This window comes from Sceloporus undulatus, chromosome 4, assembly GCF_019175285.1.
Source record: "Sceloporus undulatus isolate JIND9_A2432 ecotype Alabama chromosome 4, SceUnd_v1.1, whole genome shotgun sequence".
In the NCBI taxonomy this organism is placed as follows: domain Eukaryota; kingdom Metazoa; phylum Chordata; class Lepidosauria; order Squamata; family Phrynosomatidae; genus Sceloporus; species Sceloporus undulatus.
This window is the reverse complement of record NC_056525.1, coordinates 27,328,313-27,354,540: the sequence shown is the minus strand read 5'-3', so window position 1 is coordinate 27,354,540 and position 26,228 is coordinate 27,328,313. Positions and strand designations below refer to the sequence as shown.

The 26,228-nt window shown below is 46.2% G+C and overlaps 1 protein-coding gene across 7 annotated transcripts in view; it reads left to right on the top strand.

The window, feature by feature from the left end:
* The window catches only part of SLC9A8 (solute carrier family 9 member A8), a 90,643-nt gene that overhangs the window by 60,043 nt on the left and 4,372 nt on the right, over nt 1–26,228 (top strand). For all 7 annotated transcript variants that reach the window (XM_042462048.1, XM_042462050.1, XM_042462047.1 and 4 more), the window contains 5 exons: nt 2,261–2,377; nt 7,827–7,909; nt 18,168–18,279; nt 20,018–20,238; nt 24,051–24,197. In XM_042462048.1, the coding sequence (XP_042317982.1) occupies nt 2,261–2,377; nt 7,827–7,909; nt 18,168–18,279; nt 20,018–20,238; nt 24,051–24,197 (680 nt within the window). The remainder of the gene's footprint in view (nt 1–2,260; nt 2,378–7,826; nt 7,910–18,167; nt 18,280–20,017; nt 20,239–24,050; nt 24,198–26,228) is intronic.

Sequence of the window (26,228 nt, the reverse complement as noted above, 5' to 3'; positions counted from 1 at the left end):
CAGGGGTAATCGTGTTGGCCATATAGCAAAGTACAGTATCGTCCAAAATCCCCGAGACTGAAAGACAATGGTGACTGAAAGCTATCGATTTTCCATTTAACTGATGAATTTTACCTCTACTATGATACCCTACTTCTTTTCATGATCCAGCAGTGTCACTACTTTAGGTGCCCTTCAGTCACAGCCCCAGATCCCAGGGAAGTCACTTTTCTATAATGTGTTTCTATGCACCTGGATTCTGCACTTCATTGGCAGTTGCAATTGCAAGGGCCTGTCCAATGGGTTTGGCATGAAATCATTTCTGTTTGAAAAGATTGATACTATTGTCTTTTATTATATAAATAAAAAAGAAAAAGAAAAGATTGCTACTATGGGATTCCCCAGCATGGTTACAGCATTTGTCTGCAGCCCTCAGTCTGTTTCACTGTTCACATACATTAAAGGATTCTGAATGTAGTTGCTTTCTGGCTTGTCTACTGTAAGCATGCCCACATAGCTGCCATGGGATCAGCTAGAGTTCAAGCCTTATTGCACTATTTGCTTGAGACTACTGTACCATAAGTCTGTTTCTCCAAACCTCTTTCACCATTCTCCCAATGCCAGTGCAATCAAAAACCTTTGAGCTAAAAAGATTTGGTAAGAAGTTAACTTGTTAACTATATGCCTGCATTCTTCTGGAATGTGTTACTTATCCCATGTTCACCTTATAAATGTAAATTTTAATACCCTTTCCTCCTCCTATACATGCTAGCTTGTTTTCCACCCCCAGTTGATCTCAGAGACATCTAAATATAAACATCCCTCCCTGTCAAGCATGTGGAACTGTCTCCTGTGTTGAATAAGGAAATCCTTTGATACGCAGGAGCTTATGCTTATATAGATTAAACTAGTTGGCTATAACTTTCTGGATAGCCAACAAAACCTACCATATATATTCATGTATAAGTTAACTTCACGTATAAATCAAAGACAGGTTCTGGGTCCAAAATTAAAGATTTTGATATGACCCATGCATAAATCAGGAAAAAGTTAGGGGCATGTAACAAAGGACAAAGCAAAGGAAAATGATGCCAAAGAATGTACAAAATCCCAGCGGGCATAACTGCTTGTGCTTGCTCTAAAGGATGGATGTATCAGGAGGGAACTACAGTAAATGGTGGCTGTGCAATATGTGGGCAGGGCTAAGAAAACTCACACATGTCAAAAAGGATGTACAGGCAAAACAAAGACTATGGCGACTATGATATATTAACAGTGATTACAGATTTAACTTTAATATGATAACTTTGCCTGATTTTAACCTACAAAAGCTGGCAAACATACACAGATGCCATATTCAAATCATTCAAAGCCCGATTCCTTGTTGCTGAAATAAGATGGTTGGAATCCCCTTCTCTGAATAAAGTGGCAAAAAGCAAGAGCTTAGTCTGTCCTGGGAGAACCTAAAAGAAGAATCAATTCGCTTTACTCTCTTGGTGCTCCTTTGAGGGGAAGTGCCAAGGAGCCACCACCACTATTTCCTTTCCCAGACATTCCAAAAGGTCAAAAGCAACACAGTGACAGAGAGAGGACTAAGCTCTTGCCATTTGCCACTCTACTTAGAAAAGAGGATGGTTTCTTTCTTTCTTTCTTGATAAAAGTTAAAGTACAGTTTGAGTCTGTGACTCTGGAGACCAAGGTTTACTTCCTTGCTTCACTATTAAACCCACTGGATGACCATGGGCAAGTCATAGAATTATAGAATTGGAAGAGACCACAGGGGCCATCCAGTCCAACCCTCTGTTATGCAGGAACTCATTATCAAAGCACCCTGAGAGACAGCCATCCAGCCTCTGTCACATGATCTCAACTTCGAGAAGGCAATGGCAAATCTCTGAACAAATCTTGCAAGAAAACCCCATGATAGGTTCACCTTAGTGTCACCATATGTCAGAAACGACTTGAAGACACTCAACAACAAAAACAAACAGTATTTATATTGTCCCAGGGATAAGTTGATCCCAGTTTTTTGGATTGATTTTTGGAATAAGATTTCTATAGCTATACATGAATATATTCAGTATTTTATAGGAATGATGTGAGAACTAGACTTGAGCTTCTAGTCAGGATAACTCTTTAATTTATTTTCTCATCCTCTATGCAGCAGAGTACTGTGATAATTTATTAATAGGTTTGTGATTATTAGACATTAGGGAATAGTTCAAATTACACATAGGTACTCACAGTATTCCCTGTCTCATTGTGTTAATATTTTTTCCAGGTATCATGGCTATCTTGTTCTCTGGCATTGTAATGTCCCATTACACACATCATAATCTGTCTCCAGTTACACAGATTCTAATGCAGCAGACTCTGCGAACTGTTGCATTCATGTGTGGTAAGTGCCATCTTTTGCTTGGTCTTCACCATTCTTAACACCAGCTGTCCGAAAGTTTCCTGCTTATTCAAATTTCACATGTAGCTCTATGTCAGTGTAAAACTGTGGGCTGGTTCACACATCAGAAGTGATGGATTTGTATGTGTGAATTATTAGGATTGTTGCTCACATTTGCATCCCACCATTCAGAGGCTAAGGGCATTGTAGCAGCCAGTTATTCTTCACAATAGCTCTATATAGTAGTTCAAGCTTACTGACAGTGATTGACCTGAGGTCACCCAGTGAGTTTAATGGTTCAGCTGAAGTTGGAACTTGAATAATTATCACTCATCACCACAAGTAAAATTGACACATTTGGCATCAGATTGTAATTGATTCATCAAGTGATATTATATGCAAATGGATGAGCATCTTGCATATAAATATTGCTCTCATTTAATCCATTGTTTGGAATGAGAAGGCAGTGAAATGGCAGTATTGTTAGATTAACATAAAAACTTAAGATGAGTCTTTCTGGATCAGATCAAAAGTTGACGTAACTCGGGTGCACTGCAAATGTTGGAGTATAGTCTCCATTACTTCTGGCCATTGGTTAGGGCAGGTGAGAATTGGTCCAACAACATTTAGAGGGATACAGTGTTCTCATTCCTGATACCCAGTGTCCACTAGAGACAAATATTTTCAAAATAGCATCAGTAAGTTAGGAAGGCAATGGCATGGTCTTTTTGGTGCCTAGTGGCACAAACTGATAAACTGATAATCATACTGTCTCTTAACTAGAACTTTTAGCTATTATGTGTCATAGCCATTGACAGCTTTATCCTCCATCAGTTTGTCCAATTACCTTTAAAATGATTTAGTAATGTGAACTGTGGGCAGAGAGAAAAACAAATGTTTCTGTAGCTATGGGAGTATCTTCTCTACACATTAGGATAGACTTAGTAATATGAAGCCTACCAAGCAGACTAAAGTCACCTTTACTGACAAACAAGATCTAATGTGCAGTAAATCTTTTCTCTCCCTCATCTTCCAGCTTCAGCTCAATCTTGCTACAAGACAGATAACAAACATCTCTATAACTCCTTTCTTCCCCTAGGCTATTTTTAGATGTAAGAGCCGCAGTATGCCTACCTATCAGCTAAAAGCTTTTGGATATCAAGAAACTATGTGGGGTGGGGGTGGTAATAAATTAATATGAAAGAGCATGGAGTAACTGGATATAAAATATGCTTTCCATAGCCTGTCCTTTGTTACACAGCCTTTGTGTTTAAGTACATTAAAGGAAATTGCTTTGTCACTTTAAGTGGGGACTATGGACTTGATGCAATATTAATAACAGTGACAGAGATGAAAAAGACTAGATCTTTTGATTATACACACATAGAAATCAGTGCTGGTTTCACAAAGAAAGAACACAAGAATATCAGCCTATGATGGGTCAAGTCAATCCAATATTCTGTTTCAAAGAAGAGTCTGCCAGTTTCCTTCAGGAAGCACAATGAATTATTTATAGATTAGTTACATTTACATCCTACTTTTCTTCCAGAGAGTTCAAGGAGATGTACCTGACCTTTGTCACAATCTTATGTGGTAGGTCACACTCAGAAAGAGTGACAAGCCCAAAGTCATCCAGTGGGTTTCATGGGTCAGTAGATGCCCCGTGTTCCCGTTCAGCACTGTAACTACTTCTGTCAAACAGATCACAAGAGTGGGCAGCCTTCCACAGTTGTTTGTCCTCATCATCTAATATTCAGAAATAATTTACCAGTTTAAATTCCTCTGAGCTATCATGACTAAAATAAATAACAATTTAAGGTAATGCTTGCTTAGCAGAAACAGGGGTACAGATCAACAAGGAGGAGGTAGTGATATAATTGGAGGATTTCTAAGACATGCAGTTGTAGAAGAAAAATCTTTAAAAGGAAAATGTACACAAAGGGTCAGTCCAAATCCCCAAAATAACTCAATGAGGATTGGGCATACTCAGCAGCCATAGAATTCTGGCTGTGGGCAGGGGGAGAGAAAGAAAAGGGGGAACAAAGAGTGTGAGTGGATTGGAATATCCAGAAAGAAAGCACATCTGGCTAGAATGCTGTACTTTGTGCTGCAATATTTTGTTGGTGGTGTCATTTGGCTGGCCTAATACCCATTGAGTTAACCGTGGAACTTCCTACCTAATACCCATGGATTCAGCTTCCATGTGTTTCTTCCTCTTTTTGAAATGCCATCTTGGCTATCACTAATTGCTAAAGTTGTGAATTCTCCCCTCTGCCCTTAATCTTGAATTCTGATGATATGAGAGAGGCCAAACATTTAGTTGCATTGCCTGTTCAAATGTATGTTTCACGTATATACATTTGAAAACATTTGAATGTCAAGCCTGTCCCACCCATAATGGAAGATAAATTGATATATAAATTTTAATATTTGCATTAATTTGTATCACATTCCTAGCTGTATGTGTAAAGGAAAATACCTAGGATTCTATTGGAGTAATGTACCTTTAAACAACAGAAAATATATTGAGTGCAAAGTGACACATATTCTATGGCAGGGGTCGGTAACCTCCAGCCCGCTGAGGCCTTTCGGCCGGCCCCTGCACACTCCTGCCTCCGCCGCCGATTGCGGCTTTTCGCCACTCCGGGTGCCGCCATTTTGAGAAACAAAATGGCGGCGGCCTCTAGGAGGCCCGTTGCTGTCTCTGGGAGGCCCGTTACGGTGGCCGGGGCCCTGCCACAGGGCTCCAGCGGCGGCAGGCCTCTGGGAGGCCTGTTGCGGTGGCCAGGGCCCTCCAATAGGGCTCTGGCAGTGGCAGCGGGCCTCTGGGAGGCCCGTTGCCATCGCTGGGACCCTCCAGCAGGGCTCCGGCGGCGGCAGGAGGCCCGTTGCCGTCGCTGGGGCCCTCCAACTGGGCTCCGGCGGCAGCAGGAGGCCCGTTGCCATCGCTGGGGCCTTCCAATAGGGCTCCAGCGGCGGCAGCGGGTCTCTAGGACTGTTTTGCCGGCCTCTGATGGGGCCTGGGGCCTCGTTAGGGGCCGGCAAAGAAGAGGAGGCCTCCAGTGCTGGCGGCCCCTGCCGGCTTTTTTGCCAGAGGAGGCCTCCAGCGCTGGCGGCCCCCACCGGCTTTTTTGCCGGCCTCTGATGGGCCCTGGGGCCCTGGCAGGGGCCAGCAAAGACGGGGAGGCCTCCAGCGCTGGCCCCGCCCCCGGAGGGTGGAAGCTCCGCCCCTGGCATGCGCCCCCCCGGAGGGTGGAAGCTCCACCCCCCAGCTTCGGCCCCCCAGTTGTCTGAGGGACAGCAACCCGGCCCCTGGCTCAAAAAGGTTGCCTACCCCTGTTCTATGGGATAGCCACAAACTGCTGAATGTGGAGCCCAAGGCATGATGCAAAGTTGCTGTGGCACTGAGTGTTGACTCAGAACCAACACTATATAAGTGGGCCAAGAGTGTAGGTGGAATTGGTTGGAGCAGACGTTGGTGTGGTTGATTGGAAGTTGACTGAGAGGAGTGTGTACATATTGTATTATATTGTACATATTGCAACTGAAGATAAAAGCCTCTAGAACTTTTGATGAATCAACTGCCTGTGAGTCATCTTCTTGTGTGTGTGAAAAGTGGTCAGTGTATTGCCAATACCAATAGCTGGATGGGTTTTTTGTTCTTTGTTTTTTTTTTTTTAACTCTGCTGCAATATTGTTTTGGTTGCATCTGGGTAGATTTGTCCCCAGATTCTGCCGGGAGTTGACTTTCCCCTCACCCACAGATTCTTCAGATTGCCAAGGCCCAGAAACGGTTTTGTGCTACTATATGCTGTCTTTTCGATTCATTTGTCTGCTATGGTCCCAATTAGTATGAGGAAATATAAGATGCAACATAGCTCATATCATCTTGGAAAGTCTTCTTGATAGACCTTAAATTTGAGCTACTTAGCAACTTAGAACTAACCAGCTTTCTGCAGCTGTAGTCCTATACAGTACACACTTACTGGGAGTAAGCCCCATTGACTTCAGTGAAATACAAAAATCAATAGGATTTGGGTTAGGTTGGGTTAGAAACTGAATCCCTTTAACTCTAAATTTTTCCTGATTAAATTAGGAAATCCAGAGCTAGAACTTCAGAGCAAGTTGGTTGTGGACTGAAGACCTAATTTACATGCAACTAAGCTGTGAATCCTATATAAAGCAGAGTGGGACATCTTTATCAATCATTTGGTCCCAGAGTCTTATAGATACAGTATGTTTACTACTCACTGTGCCCAGAATAGTTGTGATATCTCTAAAATTGTGGCCTGTCAAGTGTCAGAATTCAGCTTTGTGGGTCTATTCTATTGTGCATCTGTCATTTGTAAAAGTGGGAGGTATGTTACAGTAAATGTCTCTATGTGTGGTTACCTGACACTCCTGTTAAACCAGTTCTGTGAGCCCATACACATTTGTTTCTGCATGCATCAAAAATATTAATTATTAAAATACTCAATAAATTGTCTTCCTTACAGATGCTGGAAATACAGTTTAATATGTAAAATTTACTATGAAATCCTTTTCTAGTCCCTCTTGCTCTAGTTTCAATACACATAGGATTGTTGGCTGAAAAAATTATGGTAGACAACTCAAAATATTGATTGTCCTTTACCATTTCCTCTTTAACAGCAGAGAAAGGGAAACAGGAAACATAAAAATCCACAAAAAGATTAAAAGAAACACATAGACACATACATTACTTCATTGAAACAGGATAATTTGAAAGGGCAAACTTCCTCTGAATATATCTTGCCAAGAAAACCCCATGATAGGTTTGTCTTAGGGTCGCCATAGGTTGGAAATGACTTGAAGGCACACAGCATGCACACATGAGAGGAAGAAACAAACATACAGGAATTGTAAAAGCCCCCCCCCCTCCCAGTTCTTCTTGTGGGAGAAAGGCTGAGTAAGAAAAAGAAAGAGACACAACATAAGTTTGGTAGCTCAAGATATTCCAGGAGTTTCTTATCCGAGCATAAGGGAGAAACACTTTATCTCAAATTCTAAAGAGGGGCATGGAATGACATGGTATCACGTGACTAAAAATATAAGACGACATACACAGCCTATTTTTGTTAGTTATGAACTAGAACCAAGGGAAAAATGTGTACAAAGCTGTGCCAAAGGAAGCAGAAGATTTCTTCCCTCCCTCTTCTCTCCATCTGAGGAAGAATAGGCAGCATTATGACATATTGAAAAGTCTGTCTCCTTTTTCTTGACTATTCCAGTTCCTTGTTCATTTATGCAGCTGTGTATAATATACAGTATATATCAAACACTTCTTTTAAAAGAAAAGAAAAAAAAAACAAAATCCGAGAGCTGTTTGGTTTGGCAGATAAGTCCAGTTAATAAACTACAGTATGAAAATGTTTAGTATATGGTTTTGAATTAGCATAGCGTTGTTTCAATACCTGTGTTTTCTCTCTTTCAGAAACATGTGTTTTTGCATTTCTGGGGCTGTCGATTTTTAGTTTTCCTCACAAGTTTGAAATGTCCTTCGTCATTTGGTGCATAGTAAGTATTAGTAGATATTAATGCCCATTCTTCCTACTCACATACACACACACCCATCCTTTCTGTCAAGATAGATTGATATTATGTATGACAACCAAGAGCTCATTATAAGTCAAATTGAAATTTTTCTGTCAGAAACTTGGAAAGCATGGCTGCTCCTTGAGCCTGCCACATTTCACTACCCAGTGGAGGCACAGGACATTTTTCTACCATCAGGAAGTGTCCTCAGGGCAGACACAGTATTTATTTATAAGGCTATTTATTCTGAGTTTAAAAGGCTGGGACCATTTGTGGCTGCAACTCTTTCTAGTTGCAGGATATTTATTCATAAGACAAACCGTGTTGAAAATTGGAAGAGCTGCTCCTTGCAACCATGGCTGTATTGCACTTTGCACTCGACAACAATCTTCTGCTATGAATATTAGCCTAGACTGTACAAATGTGAATGTAATTGTAGACCAATGTCAGACCAGATCCTGCATGCAGAAAGTCCTGGTTTCAAACCCTAGCACCTCTAGTTTTAAAGTAACTTCTTCTTCGTGGTCTCTGCGAATCATACAAATGGGTTTCACTGCGCCTGCGCAGTGCTGTTCGGAAACTTCTGGAATCACTAGGCAAAGTTCACTTTGCAACATATAGAAACTTTTTGGCGGTAACTCCGCCCACCCGTTATAAGGCCCCTGCCTTCCCGCTCTTTCCCCAGTTCCTTTTTTCCGCCGCGCTAGCTGCTTCAGGGAACTTCGCTCGCTCTTTAGCTTGATTGGAATCACTGTGTTTTTGACCATTCGTTGTCTCCCGCCCCTGATAACTTCGGACTCTTAGCTTGTTGACTTCGATTTTGGACTTTCCCTCCGCTTTTGTTTCTTCGGAAAGGTCTCCAGCACCTTTCAAAGCGTGACGTTGCGGAGACAAGGTGCATCTGGGAAAGGACTACGGTCCGAAGACTTGTCCACTCAAGACCCATGGGGGGGGCCCTCTCTTACATCGTCGGCTCCCTCGGCTACGCCGCCTGCTTCTTCTTCCCGGGCCAGCGTGTCCAGCGTGGTGTCTGCCCACCAGTGGCTGAATCGTCCACCACCGCCGATGTGGCCAGTGGTTCATTCAGACCCAGTGCCACCAACAAACCCTCCGAGCGCCCCCACAAGACGTCGGAGACTGAAGGTTTCGAGCCCAGGACGGAGTCCAGGAGGAGGGCGTCCCTGGAGGGCTTGCGCTCGAAGGATCGAGCGGATGTGGCCCGTGGTTCATTCAAACCCAGTGCCACCAACAAACCCTCCAAGCGCCCCACATACGTCAGGGACCGAGGGTTCCGAGCCCAGGATGGAGTCCGGGACAAAGGCGTCCTCGGAGGGCTCGCGCTCGAAGGATCAAGCAGATGTGGCCCATGGTTCATTCAAACCCAGCGCCACCAACAGACCCTCCAAGCGCCCCCACATAACGCCGGGGACTGAGGGTTCCGAGCCCAAGGCCAAGTCCAGGACGAAGGTATCCTCGGAGGGTTCGTGCTCGAAGGAACGAGCGGATGCGGAGGCCCTGGCCGTGCCGGTCCCATCCTCCAAGGCGTCGTTGAAGGCATCATCGAAGGCGTCCCGACACGCCTCCAAGCCGCCCAAGATGGGGGCACCCTGGGTGCCATCAATGAATGCCGCACCGGAGGACGAGGGCAAGGCGACCAAGCCTCAGCCTTCAGGGATCATCGTCCTGTCAGACCTACCGGGCAATCCCTTCCCCCCTCCCTGAGGAGCGGGGCGAGATGCCGGGATCCTCTAAGAAGAGGCACTCTGAGGGGGCTTTGGACGACTCCATGCCCAAGAGGCCCGAATCCACCCGGTACCAGGTGAGTCAGTGGCGTCCTCCAAGGGCGAGGAGCGCGCTTCGCACAAGACGCGCTCTCCAGCCTAAAGGATTCCGACTCCGGTTTCTTCTCGCCCGAAGGAGTCGTCGGCATCGTATGCGGTTTCCACAATCGACTCCCCGCTGCCTTCGACTGTGGAATTTGTCTGCGTCAATGCGGAGACGGCCAGACCTCCATGGAGGGCGTCGTTCCCTCTGACTGTTCACTCAGGCGAGGATGAACCGTCTGATGAGGATCCTTCAGAAGATTCACGAGGCTGAATCTCCGTCTTATGGCCCCTGAGAGAGGGAAGCCCCCGGTGTCGCATGCAAGGGCTTCAACATTCGAGCCGTAGCGGCCCGCTCTGGAATCGGCAGCTTTCAGCTTCCGATGCGTCCCCCACGCGAGTCCAGGTGCCGGATCTCCCACTGGCATCAGACACCGTCTCTGAGCCAGAAATCTTGTCATCTTCGGAGGACCCATCAGACGATGAGGCCTCCATCCAGGCTTCTCCTCAGAGGTTGCACCACCCCGAGCCTTCTTTTCCCACCGGTGATGGCCGCTCTTTCAATGAGCACATCATCAAGATGCCAAGGTCCCTGGACATTGGCCTTTCCTTCCCCGAGGAGAAAGCTCACGACCCAGTCGAACACAGGGTGCACGGCCGTGTACCGTCCCCGCCATCCATCCCGCTGCTGCCGTCCCTGGAGACCTTCGCCGGGCGGCCCTGAGAGGTGCCGGCCTCCTTGGTGAGATCATCCCGCAGGATTGAATCCCTGTACCAGATCTCTCCATCCAGCGGTTTCTGGTTGACCGGCCACCCCAAACAAAATTCGGCGATAGTCGAAGGGACACAGCAGACCTTCATCCCCAAACAGACGACGCCTCCGGCAACGCCTACATGGGGGCTTACATCCAGACCTCGATGGAGGGGGTTTTTGCCATTCATCCCTGATGTCTAGAGGCGCCTGGAGGAGATCATAGATGAGGCCCGCTCCACAAATGTGGCTGACTGCGCGGGACGGGCCATGGCGGCATCGATGGCTCTGTGCCGACATGCATCCCTGCGTTGATCTGACCTGAACACCAACTTCAGGACAGCTAGTGAGGACATGCCACTTCACGGCTCTGGTCTCTGTCACGCTGAGACCGACGTGCGCCTGAACCGCAATTTCAGGATGAAGGCAGCGGCCAAGAACCACGGGATGTCGTCGGCCTCCATCTCGCCCGGCCGGAAGAGACAGCGACCGTGGCAGCCCCAAAGTCGGTCGCATCGGTCTTTCCAGCAAGACCGAAAGTCTCACCAGCAGGACTCCCAGAGGTGGCGTTACCCCTCTCAGTCTTCCTCCTCCTCTGGCCGTCGCAACGCACACACACACACCCCGGTATCGGAAGTCCCGCCATCAGGATACCGACCGGGGGAAGAAGAGAACCCGAGGGGTTCCTCCGCATTTCGTCTCCCTCCCCTCCGGTTCTCAGACATCTTGAGGCTTTCCCACTACCGCCGGTTCGGGATGGTAACCTTGGCCTCTATTCTGCCTCTACTCCACCAGGGCCGGTGGTTCGCGATGTTCGACCTGGGGGAAGCCCACTTCCACATCGGGAGTCGAGAGTCCCACCGGAGATCCCTCGCCTTCGCCGTCAGCTTCACCGCGTACCACAGCAACGTACTTCCCTTCAGCCTAGCCACAGCCCCGAGGGCCCTCACAAAGTGCATGGCTCCAGTGGTGGTATATCTCCATCAGAGGGGTTACAAAGTCTTTCATATCTCGGTGACTGTTGTTGCCGCCGACTCACAGTGGGATTACCAGGAGACAGTCTCATTCGCCTTGCACCCTGGGCGCCCCTCGGCCTGATTGCCTCCGAGGAAAAGCCACTACACACCAGCCAGGCAGGCTAAGTCCATCGGGGCCATCCCCGACTCCGAAGGATGCTCCGCCTTTCCCCCTCCGGACCCTCTCAGGCGTTGGCAGCTTCACTAAGCCTTGCATCTCCCACAGAAAGGTGAGACGTCCAGGTAGCCCTAGGCCACATGGCGTTGACAACGTTCGTGACGCCGTGGGCAAGGCTTCGCCTCCGCCCCCTTCAGGCCTGTTTCCTCTCGGTCCCCTCAGTCTTCAGACTGATGGAGGACTCCCCGACCAGGTATCTCACGGTACTGAGGCCAATGGCCGCTTCTCTGAGATGGTCGTTGGCTTGCTTCAACGTCTCCATCAAAATGCCCTTCCAACAACCCCAGCCTCAACTGACTTTGACAACAGATGTTCCCCTGGAAGGCTGGGGCGCCCACCTGCTCGACCTTGTTGTCAAGGACAAGTGGTCCGCCCGGGACAAACGTTTCCACATCAACACGTTGGAGATGCTGGAAGCCGACAAGGCGTTGAGGGCATTCAAATCCGCTGTCGCGGACAAGGTGGTCCTCCTGAGAACAGACGGCACCACTGTGATGTATTACATCAACAAGCAGGGAGACTCCAGATCCAGGACCCTGCTCAAGTTCATTCTGCGTGTCTGGAGCTGGTTCATCCAGAGACAGATGCTCCTCTACGCAATTCACCTGCCAGGAGAGGACAACGACCTGGCGTGATTGCCTAAGCAGATCTCCTCCGGTGCCACGAGTAGAGGCTCCATCCGGAGATGGTCAGCGACCTGTTCGACCGGTGGGGGACCCCCCAAGTCGATCTCTTCGCGACCGAATGGAACAGCCACTGTCCTCAGTTCTGCTCCGGGAGGCGAATGGACGGATCCCTCGGAGACGCGTTCGCCTTCCTTTGGATGGGAGAGCTGCTCTACGCCTTTCCTCCCTTCCCTCTCATCATCAGGGTGGTGTCCAAGATGACAACGGACCAATTGGATGTGATCCTGATTGCTCCGTGGTAACCGTGGTAGCCCTTGTTCGCGTCTCTTCTCCACCTCCAAGAGATGCTCCCTCCGCCTCGACTTCCGTCTGGACCTGCTGTCGATCCAGGACGGCCAGATCCTCCACCCGGACATTGAGAGCCTGCCGCTGGTGGTCTGGAGAATCCAGCCCTAGCCTCACTGCCTGATGCGGTGAGGTCTGTGACCCTGCCTATGCAGAAACCATCCACCCAGCGGTCCTATGCCATTAAGTGGAGGAGGCTTAGCCCCTTCCTTGTAGAGGTTCCGTAGGAGATGTGCCAACCTGCACCCCCTTGGGTCGGTACTGCTACCAGCTTGAAGCCCGGAGGCGGTGCTGTCCACTCTTCAATCCAAGCCTTTTGAACCGATGGCCACGATGGACTTGAGATTGTTGACTTGGAAGACTGCCTTCCTTGGGGTCATCACCTCCGCCCGCTGTGCGGGCGACCTCTGTGCCTTGCGGAGGGACCAGCCCTTCCTTAGGTTTACAAGGATTAGGTAGTCCTCCGGTCAGACATTACTTTCTTGCCCAAAGTACTGCCTGCTTCCCACATGGGCCAGGACATTGTGTTGCCTACTCCGGCGTCCAACCCGACTTTGGACGCAGGGTGAAGCCTGCACTCTCTTGATGCCAGGAAGGCGCTGTTTTTTTCACTTGGACATAACCGCTGCCTCCAGTCGGTCCGAGAGACCCTCTCTGTGCTACTCGGAACCAATGAAGAGGTTGCCTGTGTCCGCGCAGAGTTTTTTCCAATGGGTGGCTGGTACCATCCACCTCTGCTATGAACTGTTGGGTAACCACTCCCTGACAGGGCTCGGTCCCACTCCACAAGGGCAGTGTCACAATCCTCAGCATCCCTGTCGGGGATTCCCTTAGAGGATGTCTGCAAGACTGTTGTCTGGTCCCAGCCTCTGACTTTCATAAGGCATTACAGGCTGGACACCAGGGCCATCCTAGACGCAGCTTTTGGGAGGGCTGTGTTGGTCTCAGGGTTGCATTGGTTGCACCACTGATGATGTTTCTTTACAAGGTTATTTTAATTATGCCACTGTTTTACATTCCTATTGAATGTTGGTTTGCACAAATTGCCATGGGATTGGTCTTGCATGACCTTACGTTCCCTTCTCAGGTTCTGCAATGTTATGGCTGTGTTGAAGTGTTTGTGCACAAACAAAGACTGACTCTTTTATGGTTCGAGGTTTTTATTGTGTCAATAATATACCTTGGTTACCATAGCTTTAGTTTCAGGACACTCCCTCCGCCGCATACCTAAGCTTGTCAGTCTAAACCCATTTGTATGATTCGCAGAGACCACGAAGAAGAAGGACAGGTTGCTTACCTGTAACGGTATTTCTTCGAGTGGTCATCTGCGAATACATACAAATCCCACCCGTCCGTCCCCTCAGTGTCCTGCTCTTATTGGCTCTTTCCATCGCCTGCTTGGCGGAAAAATTGCGGAACTGGGGAAAGAGCGGGAAGGCAGGGGCCTTATAACGGGTGGGCGGAGTTACCGCCAAAAAGTTTCTATATGTTGCAAAGTGAACTTTGCCTAGTGATTCCAGAAGTTTCCGAACAGCACTGCGCAGGCGCAGTGAAACCCATTTGTATGTATTTGCAGATGACCACTCGAAGAAATACCATTACAGGTAAGCAACCTGTCCTTCTGTATTCTGTATCCATATTCTGTCTTCTATAGAAGACTTTTATAGACTGCTCTGTCAGTGTAGACCAGGGGTAGGCAACCTTTTTGAGCCGGGTTGGTGTCCCCCAGATGGGGGGGGGGATAAATAATTAAATAATATAGGACAACATTTTCAAATGTAGGGCACATTTTTTTAAAATGGAGGACATGTGAAAAAATTGGATGATTTAAAAAAAATGTTAATATAAATGCATGTTTCTCAGGCATGATCAAAATGGAGGACATTTGGGCATTATTCCTAGACAGATGGCAAAAATCTACTTCCCTTTCTGGCCAACCCCCCCTCCCCCCCCATTCCAAACAGCACATTTGGGCATTGGACATGGCTTTACTTAAGATGGCCTCTTGCATATTTCAGAGGCTTATTGCATAACCAAACTCTTTGGGTTTCACACTGAACATGGGTTCACATGGCTATGCATATTGAACATGTCAAGGTGGTTTCACAGTTCTTGCACCAAGTGTACTTCTCAGAAGTGTGTACTTAGTCAAGGGACTTTGGTTTTTCTTCACTGCGCATGAGTTTGTAAAAATCACAGCAATTTACATTGGCCTTGCCTCAGAGACTTGCTGATATCAAAATCACCATTAAAGAACCAAAAACACACAGAAAAGGCACTTTGGAAAGTCACACTCTCTTGGATTCAGAAACAGTGCGTGCATGCCTCTCAAAGTGACTCTCATCATCATCATCATCATCATCATCACACTATCACTGTCAAAACAAGGGAGACTTGGAGCCCTGCTGGCGCAGTGGTTAAATGCCTGTACTGCAGCCGTTTACTCAAAACCACAAGGTTGCGAGTTCAAGACCAGCAAAAGGGCCCAAGCTCAATTCAGGCTTGCATCCTTCCGAGGTCGCTAAAATGAGTACCCAGACTGTTGGGGGCAAATTAGCTTACTTGCTAATTAGCTTACTTGCTGTTCACCGCTATGATCTTTGGAATAGCGGTATATAAATAAAACAAATTATTATTAATTATTATTAAAAGCACCCAAAACACACTTTGGAAGGTGACACTCTCTCGGCTTAAGAAACAGTGCCTGCGTGCCTCTCAAGCTGACTCATATCATCATCATCATCATCATCATCACACTGTCACTGTCAAAACAAGGGAGACTTGTTAGCATTAAAAGCACCCAAAACACACTTTGGAAGGTGACACTCTCTTGGCTTAAGAAACAGTGCCTGCATGCCTCTCAAGCTGACTCATATCATCATCATCATCATCATCATCACACTATCATTGTCAAACCAAGGGAGACTTGTTAGCATTAAAAGCACCCAAAATAAAAATTTAAAAAACCTTGAGGCCTCTGGCCACTTACCACCTCTTCCTTCCTCCTCCTCCTTCTGCTCCCCCTCCTCCTCCTCTTCCTCCTCCTCCTTCTGCTCCCCCCTCCTCCTCTTCCTCCTCCTCCTCCCCGCCTCCTCTTCCTCCTCCCCCCTCCTCCATGCGCCGTGTGGCCTGGGGGCGGGGCAGAGGAGAAGGAGGTGGGCGGTGCGGGCCCACACGGGGAGGCAGGGAGGGCCGCGCGGGCCCAGGCAGGGAGGTGGGGAGGGCGGTGCGGGGCTTCCCCCTTTACCTCCTCTGCCCCAGGCCACGCAGCCCTCTTCTTCCTCCTCCGCGCGGTGGAGGAGGAGGAGGAGGAGGCGGTGGCAGGACCGGGCTGGGGCCTGTCCTGCCGCCTCCGCGGGCCACATCCAGCCCGTGGGCCGGGGGTTGCCGACCCCTGGTGTAGACAGTGCTACTCTAAATGAATTAATAGTCTGACTCAGTACAAGGCAGCTTCATATTATGAAAGTATCTTGTTACAGCCAGGGTGAGAGAGAAGAGACCTATTGATTTTGTCCTAATTCAGTCCATAAGATTTATTGTTGCTTGATTGTAAGCCTGAGGGCAGGGAGCTGTCTAATTAAAAATAATAATTGTAAGCCACTCTGATTGCCTTTAGGGCTGAAGGGTGGTGTATAAATACCATAAAGAAAGAAAGAAAGAAAGAAAGAAAGAAAGAAAGTCCATCCAGGCTCACATTCCTGTTTGCATCATTGGCATTTGTAAGTGGTGAAGCAATGCATGTCAGTGATGGTGGTCCCACTTTCATTTCTCCCTTATGTCTGCAATGGAAGCAGGCCGGGTAAACAGTGGTTCTTCAGATATTCTGAATTACTACTTCCATAAAAATCACCACTGACCAAAGTGATAATGCCTTTGACCGTTTAAGCTACTATGAGCCCTTGAAAGCTAGATACTTGTTCCTCTCCCAAAATGAAAACTAATGCTCTCAGTATAGAACATATTGTGATACAACTAAACAGATAGCTTTTCTTCTCTTTGATCTGACACTATATACTGTATATACTCCTGTATAAATTTAGAAATTTAGTTCAAAAAATTGACCCAATAAACGGAGTCGACTTATCCACAGGTCAATGTAAGTACTGTATCTTAACTCTTATTTAAAAGAAGGAACCATCTCCTGGTGAAAAGCAAGAGTATAATATGTGGAACACCAACCCCCTCTACTCTCTCATCCATCCAGTCTTAAGAGTAAGCATAAAGCGTTATGTCTGCTGGAATTTTATAAGTGCTTTGACATTGTTTTGCTAGCTTCATCCTATAGATCCTTTGCCTAAATTTTACCCTTTTTATCCATGGGCCATAGCAGAATTCATAATTTTGTTCCAAAAGCTACCCTCGACTTATACATGAGGTTGACTTATAGTCGAGTATATGTGGTACTTAATATTCATCCTGACCTGATCATATGCATGTTTACTTAGCAGGCTATTTTCAATTGACCATTTCACTGTCAGAAATGGTTTAAAAAATAGCAAAAATGATAGGATCACCTCCCCTCTAGTAGATGGTGTAAATGTAACAGTCTGCATTGGAAAATAACTATGAGATGGGAGTATCAAGGATATTTATTTTGTCACTATTAGCTGAGGATAATTGCTTATGGATAGACCTTATGGGCAAAATTACCTTAACTTTTAGCCGACTGAAGGAACTGCCTCAGGTGACAGATGGTGGAACGCAATGATGGTTACCTGTGGTCTGTTCCTCCTCCTGAACTTGCTGGGTTCTCCCCTTTGCTAGAGGACAGAGCAGTGCATGCAACATAGCCTGACCTGAGCCTTCTGAACTAGCTTACTGTCTCAAGAATGGTGGAAGAGTCCATGTCACCTCATCAAACCCATCAGCAGTCTTAATCAGCTTCTGTATGAAGAATGGGGAAAACCTATTTTTAGTACAGGCAGTAAAATGTTTTTTGGCCACTCCTCCGAGAGAAAGATTGGCAGTTAGATAGGCCTCTGATCTGATGCCTTGGCATAAAATAATGCAGTGGCTTTCTGTTTACTTAGTATTAATGGGAACGTATCTAGTGACTTTCAGTTATGTATCTACAATTTGTATCTGGCACTGTCTATATTCACTGACAAGGTGCTTATGACTGGAACCTACGTAGAATAGATTGCTGCTAGTTGTGGGCTGATCATAACAATGATGTTTATCACACTATGCTCTTAAAGAGGTACTATTCCAGTGTGACTCCTCTAGCTGCCTCCTGTTGCATGCTGGGATTGGCAGTTTTAAGGAGGGGTATTTAGAATTCTCAGGCAGAGAAGTTCAGCTCCTTAAAACTGCCAATCCCAGCATGCAACAGGAGGCTGCTAGAGGAGTCACACTGGAATAGTAGCTCTTTAAGAGCATAGTGTGATAAACATCATTGTGTCCAGATTCCTGTCCTCACATGCCATTTGTTATTTGGACTTCTTTAATTTGCCTGCACTGCTCTCTTGTAGCCCTGTTGCTAATTCGCTTGCTTTTGACAGGTACTTGTGCTTTTTGGCAGAGCTGTCAATATTTTTCCACTCTCCTACCTGCTCAATTTCTTTCGCGACCACAAGATCACTCCCAAAATGATGTTCATCATGTGGTTTAGTGGTAAGTTAATGTATTTGCTTAAACTATTGTATTCTTGTTGTTTCTACATGTAGCAATCATGAAGTGTCAATGGGCTACACTTGCCTCATTATCCACATAACTCTAGATCCCTATAGTTTGCCATCAGCTGTTTCTTTACAGTAGAATAGAATAATAGAACCATAGAATTGGAAGAGACCTCAATGGCCATCCAGTCCAACCCCTGCCATGCAGGAACTCATAATCAAAACATCTCCAACAAATGGCCATCCAGCCTCTGTTTAAAAACCTCCAAAGAAGGAGACTCCATCACACTCTGAGCGAGCATGTTCCACTGTCAAACAGCTCTTACTGTCATGAAGTTCCTCCTGATGTTTAGGTGGAATCTATTTTCCTGTAGTTTGAATCCTTTGCTCTGTGCCCTAGTCTTTGGAACAGCAGAAAATAAACTTGCTCCATCCGCAATATTACATCCCTTCAAATATTTAAACATATTTAAAAATATTTAAATATCCTATACCTCCTAACCAGAAGTTAAATGCTGCTACAGCAGTGGTTCCTAACCTGTGCTTCTCAGAGCCCTTAAGGCAGTGGTTCCCAACCTGTGGGTCGGGACCCCTTTGGGGGTCGAATGACCCTTTCAAGGGGGTTGCCTAAGACCATTGGAAAACATATATTTAATTACGGTTATGAAGTAGCAACGAAAATAATTTCATGGGTTTGGGTCACCACAACATGAGGAACTGTATTAAAGGGTCGCAGCATTAGGAAGGTTGGGAACCACTGCCTTAAGGCTACATGTGCACTTCACAGGCGTTCCGCTGCCACTCCAGGAAAATGAAAGAAATAAACATGGAATGAAATGAAAGAATAAGAAACAAAAAGTAGTATCAAAATAAGAAAACCATTAACTTGTAAAACATAGGGTAGGCCTTTTAGGGGTTCCACCATAGAAATTGATTCTAAAAAGGGCACCATGAGTCAAAAAGGTTGGGAACTCCTATGCTATAGACTGTTGTATATGTAGATGGAGAAATAGCATTTAAATAGAGAATCATGGCACCTGAGAGCCTCTGGAGTCACGATTGCTTGTCCGTATATAGATATATATGACCAGAAGGGCCCAGTGGCCACACAGAGGGGGCCACATGTGCATGGTTTGTAACTCCAGTGTACACAGTGCCTTCCAGATGAATGTAAACATTAAGCAAGATCTCTTCCCTGGAGGAGCTTACAATTTTAATTTCATTTATGTTTTAAATGTATTCATCCCCTAAAAACAATAGTTCTACACACTTTTAAAAAAAGGGAGGGCACAGTTAAGTGATGGAGTACATACAGAAAATTCCAAGTATAATTTCTGTCATCTGATGTGAAATTTTCTGATAGGATATGATGGGAAATATTGCTGTTTGGAGACCTTGGAGAGGTGCTGCCAATCAGAGTAGACAAATCTGGGCTAGTTGACCAAGGTCTGAAGGTAACTTCATATGCGCATCAATGGTCAAATATGACATTTGACAAATAGGCAGACATGTGGTGTGTAGGCCACCATAGGCACACCTTGAAATCTGTGTATCACCCACAGCTTTTTACTGCCCACCATCCTGGAAAATAGAGCTCAAGGAAACTAGGGCATTGACAGTGTTGAGATTAGGCTTCAAGCAACAAGCAAAGACATCAGACTGGGTGGCATTAAAATCTTGTTGACTGGTAGAGACACTGGGAACTGCTTTTACTCTTTTCTTCTGTTCATTAGGCTTACGTGGGGCAATCCCTTATGCCTTGAGCCTCCATTTGGGCTTGGAACCAATAGAAAAACGGCAGCTTATTGGCACCACAACAATCATCATTGTGTTGTTTACAATCCTATTGCTGGGTGGAGGAACCATGCCTTTAATCAGACTGATTGATATTGAAGACTCGAAAGCACGTCGAAAGAACAAGAAGGACATTAACCTCAGCAAGACAGAAAAAATGGTAGGTTACTTTTATTCCAAGCATAAGCATGATTGATTCTTATCTTTCATACAGCTCTATGATTACATCTTGAGAAGGCACTGTAGAATAGAGATCCCCTGAATATTGTTCTGCATTTAGATTCTCCATCCTTTAAGGCAGTGCTCGAAAGAGCCCTGTTTCACATTCAAGTAGTGCCCATAATGGAATCTAATTATCAGTCAGCCACCTTCAAGTAAAATAACCTTCCAACTGAAATTCAGATTTAGTGCCACCGGATGGGCTGAGTCACATATAAGTGGATGATAATAACACATAGACAGTGAGTCACACATCACTCAGAGAGGGCAGGGTGTACATTGCTGATAAGCACCAGCTGTAAATTACTGGCAGGCAGCTCAGATCTGGGGAAATGCATAACTAGAATCAGAAGAAGGTGGAAAGAGTTTCTGAAAGACCACAGCTTATTTAAGTCCTCTATCTTGCCAAAGCAGAAGCACTGCAAAACACTTGGTCCTACCTAAGCTGCTCTTTTGCAGTTATTCTGGGTAGTAAAGTATATTGAGAAAATGACTTCATTAAAAAAAAATAGTCAAAATGTAGATCCACACTTTACGCAACTAAAGAATGTTCCTTGTACATACACTTGAATTATGTTAGTGTTCCCCACTAAAGGCACACAAAGGTTTGCATTTAATTCTAAATTAAACATTTCCACAAGCCTTGAGCTCTGTCCCCCCCCCCCACACACACACACACAAGGAGGAGATCAGAAACATTTGCCTCTTTTAAGCTCACCATGGTCATTTATTATGAGTAATGGTGTCATTAGGGGGGTGCGATCTGCACTGGGTGATATCCTAGAGAAAGGGTGACACCTGGCTGAGCACCTCCCACATCCCTGCCCCACGTGTGTTGCAAACCAGGGAGGAAGAGGGCTCAGTTCACTGAGGAGTCCGCTCTGGGCAGCTACTCTGGCTTTCCATGCTCAGAAAGTAGGCAACCCCTTGGAGTTCCTTCCAGATCAAGGGGAGCAAGGCGAAGCAGAGCAGAGGTGGCCATTGACCACCCCTGCAGCCCTTTGCAGAACATTTGTCCATTGGTTAGAGGCTGCTGAGGAAGTCTGCGTGCAACCCACATGTGGTCCTCCTGTGGCAGCTGTAGACATGTTGGAGGATGCCTTCAGCCAGCCACCTTCTTCCCTCCCTGCCAAACCCCTGACACAGATCTTTTGGCCGCTCGCCCAGTTTCCCATGAGATCACTGTTCAACTGGGCTGGGGGGGTACCATCAGTGTGGGACTCTCTGGGCTGATCCTTTGTGGCAGGATCTGGAGGAGCACACCATTGGGGTGATGGGGTAGAGGGGGTCTGTGAGGCCGGGGGGGGGGGCACTGCTAGGCAGACTGCACCCCAAAGGACGTGGAAATGGGGAGCTGGACGAAGGAGGTGGCATCCTTAGGCACAGTTCCCCCTTTCCCCACTGTACCAAGGTGTCTTACTGCCCCCACCACCACCACCCAGGCTTCTTTTGGGGGAATGCCACTGTACCCCCGCCCCCAGCCTGGTGTGGAGGAATCCAGAGGAGGCAACCCTCGGATGGGTGGGAAGGCTGCAAGGGGACACGGGTCTGTGCCTTAAAGTGGGGGAGAGGTGTCTTCCTCCCAGGCAAAGATATCCTTTTGCTCAACATACAAAACAACCACATCTGGGGCGGGGGCTTCCAAGGGAGGGAGGGAGGGAGGGAAGTTCTTTCAGGGGCGCTGAGCAGCATTAAAAACTAACCTTCTCCATGGTGCCCATGGGGGGGGGGGCTTCCCATGCCCAGCAGCTGAACTTCCAAAAGTACAGGGAGACCAAGGAGACTCCCTCTCAGGTGGGAAGAGGCAGTGGGACTGGGAAGTGGATGGGGGAGGGGGCTCAGCAGATCCTCCAGATGGGTCAAGATCCTGCTAGGTCCAAAGATGCCCACTCCCTGGGAAACAATGAGGCTCCCAACCCGTTAGTGGGTTTGAGGTGGGGTTTCAGGAGGTGGGCCCAAAAGGCATGCCCTCTCCTCCTTACCCTGCAAGGCTTTACTCATGAGTAAAGCAGCATAGGGCAGGAAGGTGAGGATGCACCTTTTTGGCCCTACCCCCTGAAGCTCTGCCCCCACACCAGGTGACACCCAAGGGTGGGACACCACTGGTTATGAGCAAACCCCACAAAACTGTGATTAGGGTTGACAGTTGTTCAGGAAAACAAACCAACTGCAAATTATGGTTAACTAATCTGGCATTTTTCTTTCAATTGAATAGGTGAGCTCAGATCCACAGGCCAAACCCACACCACTCCAGCTGTCTGGCCTTATTCAGATGGCCACACCCCCTTCCCAAAGACACAATTTTTGGCAGTTTTTCATTGTTGAATGGATTCCCCATCCCAATATCTCTCCTACATTTTAGTTACTGACAGTAAAGTCTTTAAGCTAAAATATGCTGCTATTTTTTGTCCCAGTAGAGAAATGTGTTCATAAACACAGATTTAAAGTGTCTGGTATTTTGTTTAAGAAACCCTCTCCAGCAAAACCCTCTTTGCTTCTCTTATTGAAATTTCACCAACAATTCCCTTGTCTCCATCTTTGCATACTTGAGGGCAAGGAAAGGTTGGGTCACACTCACTGAAAGAAAGAAATTGGCAGCATGAGCTTTTATAGACTGGTAGACGGAAGTCTACGAAAGCTTATTCTGCCAACTTCTTTCTTTCAGTTAGTCTCAAAGGTGCTGCAAGATCTCTCTACTTCATTGTTATGTTTTGGATGCTTATAAACTGTTTTATTTTGGCGCTATTTTGAATACAATTGTTTATTTAAATGTTTGGCTTGTAGCCATATTTTGTTTTTATCTATAGTTTAAGCTGCTTTGGATCCCATGTTGGAGGAAAGATGGGATATAAGTAAATACCAATAATAAATCAATAAGTATTTAAACTTTGCTTTTAAAAAAGAAAGAAAAGAAAACTGTGATATTCATTTGTCAAGTTCTGAGTCTACTTCTAGAATTTGCACTTCTGTGCTGTACTACAGTTACAGAATATTTAGAGTTGTAGGCATACTGTAGGATGCACATGCCTTTCTTTTTAGAATATTACCCAACCACTATTCAAGGCTTTGGGTGCAAATCCAAATAAAGAGAAAAGCAAGAGGCAATTAGTGTCACATAAGAAGGAAGCAGCTCCTCAGAGATAACGCTTGCTTGCTTTCCACATTTGGCATAATGATGACCACTGGCAGTCATAAGAAACCAAAGCCCTGCCCAGCTGTTCATCTGAACATACAGAGGGCTAGCAGGGTTGGGGACATGAGTGAAATGAAAGCTATGCCACTGACATCCCCACTCCCTGGAAGTAAATTAAGGTGTTGTCTTTCTTCTGAGTGCTTGAGGATGTTGGGAGAGAGGAGTTTACATGCTATGCTTTGTTGTTGAGCACAAGTATTTGACAACTGCTCTGTAATTATATTCAGCTTTATGCAGGTTGAAAGATCTCAGGAACTCTAGTACGGTTGGCTCCTGCTCACAGGAGATTTATAACTAAGGTCCAGTTTATGTTTGAGGGATTGAAGACTTTGAGGCTGTGGCTTGAAGCAGGATTAATTCAAGTCTTCCATAATCCTCAGTGCACAATGAATGCAGTTTTTGGCAGTGGTATTCTTCAAGCTGATGCTTCATTCTCTGGCTATGTTTTTTATTTCCTCTCATCAACTTCACTAAATAAAGTAAGGAATTTGGGAGAGGCTAAGGAATTATTGAGATTTCTATTATTTTAAATCTAGATAGTCATTCTCTGATCTTTGCAGGGTAACACCATTGAATCTGAACACTTGTCTGAACTCACAGAAGAAGAGTATGAAGCCCACTACATAAAGCGCCAGGACCTCAAAGGTTTTATGTGGCTTGATGTCAAATACTTGAATCCTTTCTTTACACGGCGGCTCACGCAGGAGGTGGGTTACATTTATGTGAAAACCTCAGCAGGTTAATTTGCAGCCTAATTTCAAGCCCCAAAACACAGTTGCCACATTTAATTATCCTTTTGCGTCTTAATAAACTGTGGTATGAAGAGCCCTCTTCATCACTACAAAGCCAATCAGTGTACAGAGCTCCATCCTTCATGGAAGTTAAAAAAAACTAGCTATGAACTGCAGCTAACTTTAACTTCTGGGTCCATCTGAACCAGGGAACCTTATAGTTAAATAATCCAGATTAAGAAAACATGGTTTAAAGTTGGCATAACATTGTGGCTTGTTTGACAGCTATTTGTCAAACTTGTGGAAAGATAAGAATGAAGCAACTGTGTGTGGGTGCATAAACTTTGTTCATATTTCAGCTTTGTGACCTTGCAAGTCAATTCTAATTTATGGTGATTGTATCATTGGATTTTCTTGGTAACATTTATCCAGAGGAGGTTTGTCATTGCCTTCCTCTTAAACTGACAGATAGTGATTTACCCAAGCTCAACCAGTAGTTTCTGTGTTCAGATGGGGATTAGAATCCTGGTCTCCTAGGGTCCTAGTTCAGAACTCAGCTATTACAGCACCCTGACTCTCTGTTTATTTAGCAGAACTATGATTCCTCTAATGTAGACATGGTAGGCTTCCGCTTGCTATGTCTCACATGTTATGAAGGCAGGTATTAATTTCTTATAATAAGGAGCAAACCCCCTAATGTAATGTATGTTGGGGCGTAGAGAGATGTGCTGTGTCCACTACAACCACAGGCAGAGTTGATCCATGCAGGCAGGACGCCACGAGAAAGCTCTTGGAGAGACGTCTGCAAAGGCATCAGGCTGAGAAGGAAAAATTCATCCCACGCAGGCTCTAGCCTTGAGCTCCCAGCTTGAAGAAATAAATACTGCTGAACAGCAAGGCTCTCACTCAAAAAAGAGGGCTTTAATCACTTGTTGCAAGCTATTTACAGGATCGCACAGAGTACCAGACAGCCGTCTTGGATACTCACAGCTCTATATACAAACAAACAAAGTGCTTCGCCAGTCACCGACCACAACAACCCAACAACGGAGATAATTACCCTCTCCCTTTTATAGGTGGTCTTCTGTGAAGTCATGTGGTGTCTTGCCACCAACGAAACCTTGATTTCATCCCCAGTGCAGGTTGCATCATACAGTATCCCATGATGCACCTCTGGCTGACTTCACCTGCTGTGTATGTTGCATCAGATGTCCCATGATGCATAGCTTCCAAATGCTGACTCATGCACAGCTGCCCCTTGAACTGTGGTTACCTCCGCTCCAGTTCCACCTAGTGGCCACATCCATGTCATTTCCAAGCCAAGTGTGCCTAGAAATGCTGAAAAGTGTTCTAGAGAAGTGGTCAAGATAGTTTTTATTTTAAATGAACCAATGGATGAGGAAGAGACAGAACCATACATAAAACTGAAGCACTGTCTTATGGTCTCCTCCTTTCCTGCTGTGGTGGAGTGTGGATAAGTGCTCTGTAGAAGCAGGTAGTCTGTGGGTATAAGGCCAGGACCAACTGGTCTTTCTGGAAAAGGGCCTCAGGATCTGTTTCAAGGTTGGCCTTCCAGTGGGGCAGAGGGATGATGCTATGCCGGCTCAGAGTATGACGTTCTTTCCCCTCTTCATCAATGTTGTCCACTTCATATTTGTTGGTGGCATGGTTGTATCTCACAGCCACAGCCAAGATCCACTGCTCATCCCCATCAACTGCCTTGACACGAGCTGCCACCTTGTCCCCTGGTTTGGCCACATAATCGCTAGAGGCAGGGATAGCACCACAGAGTGGGGGAGGCTTTTCTCCAGGTTTCCCAATGACAGTGTACTAGTTACTAAATTCAGAGAAGCTATCTTAAAGACTGCACGCTCCCAAATAAACCTGCTTGTTGGTTGAGATTTTTAGTTGAGATTATCCTGTGTTTGCTTCCTTTCCACACTACACTGTGATTCCACTTTAGCTGCCATGGGTACACTCTGTTACCAAGAAAAGCCACCCCGGTTG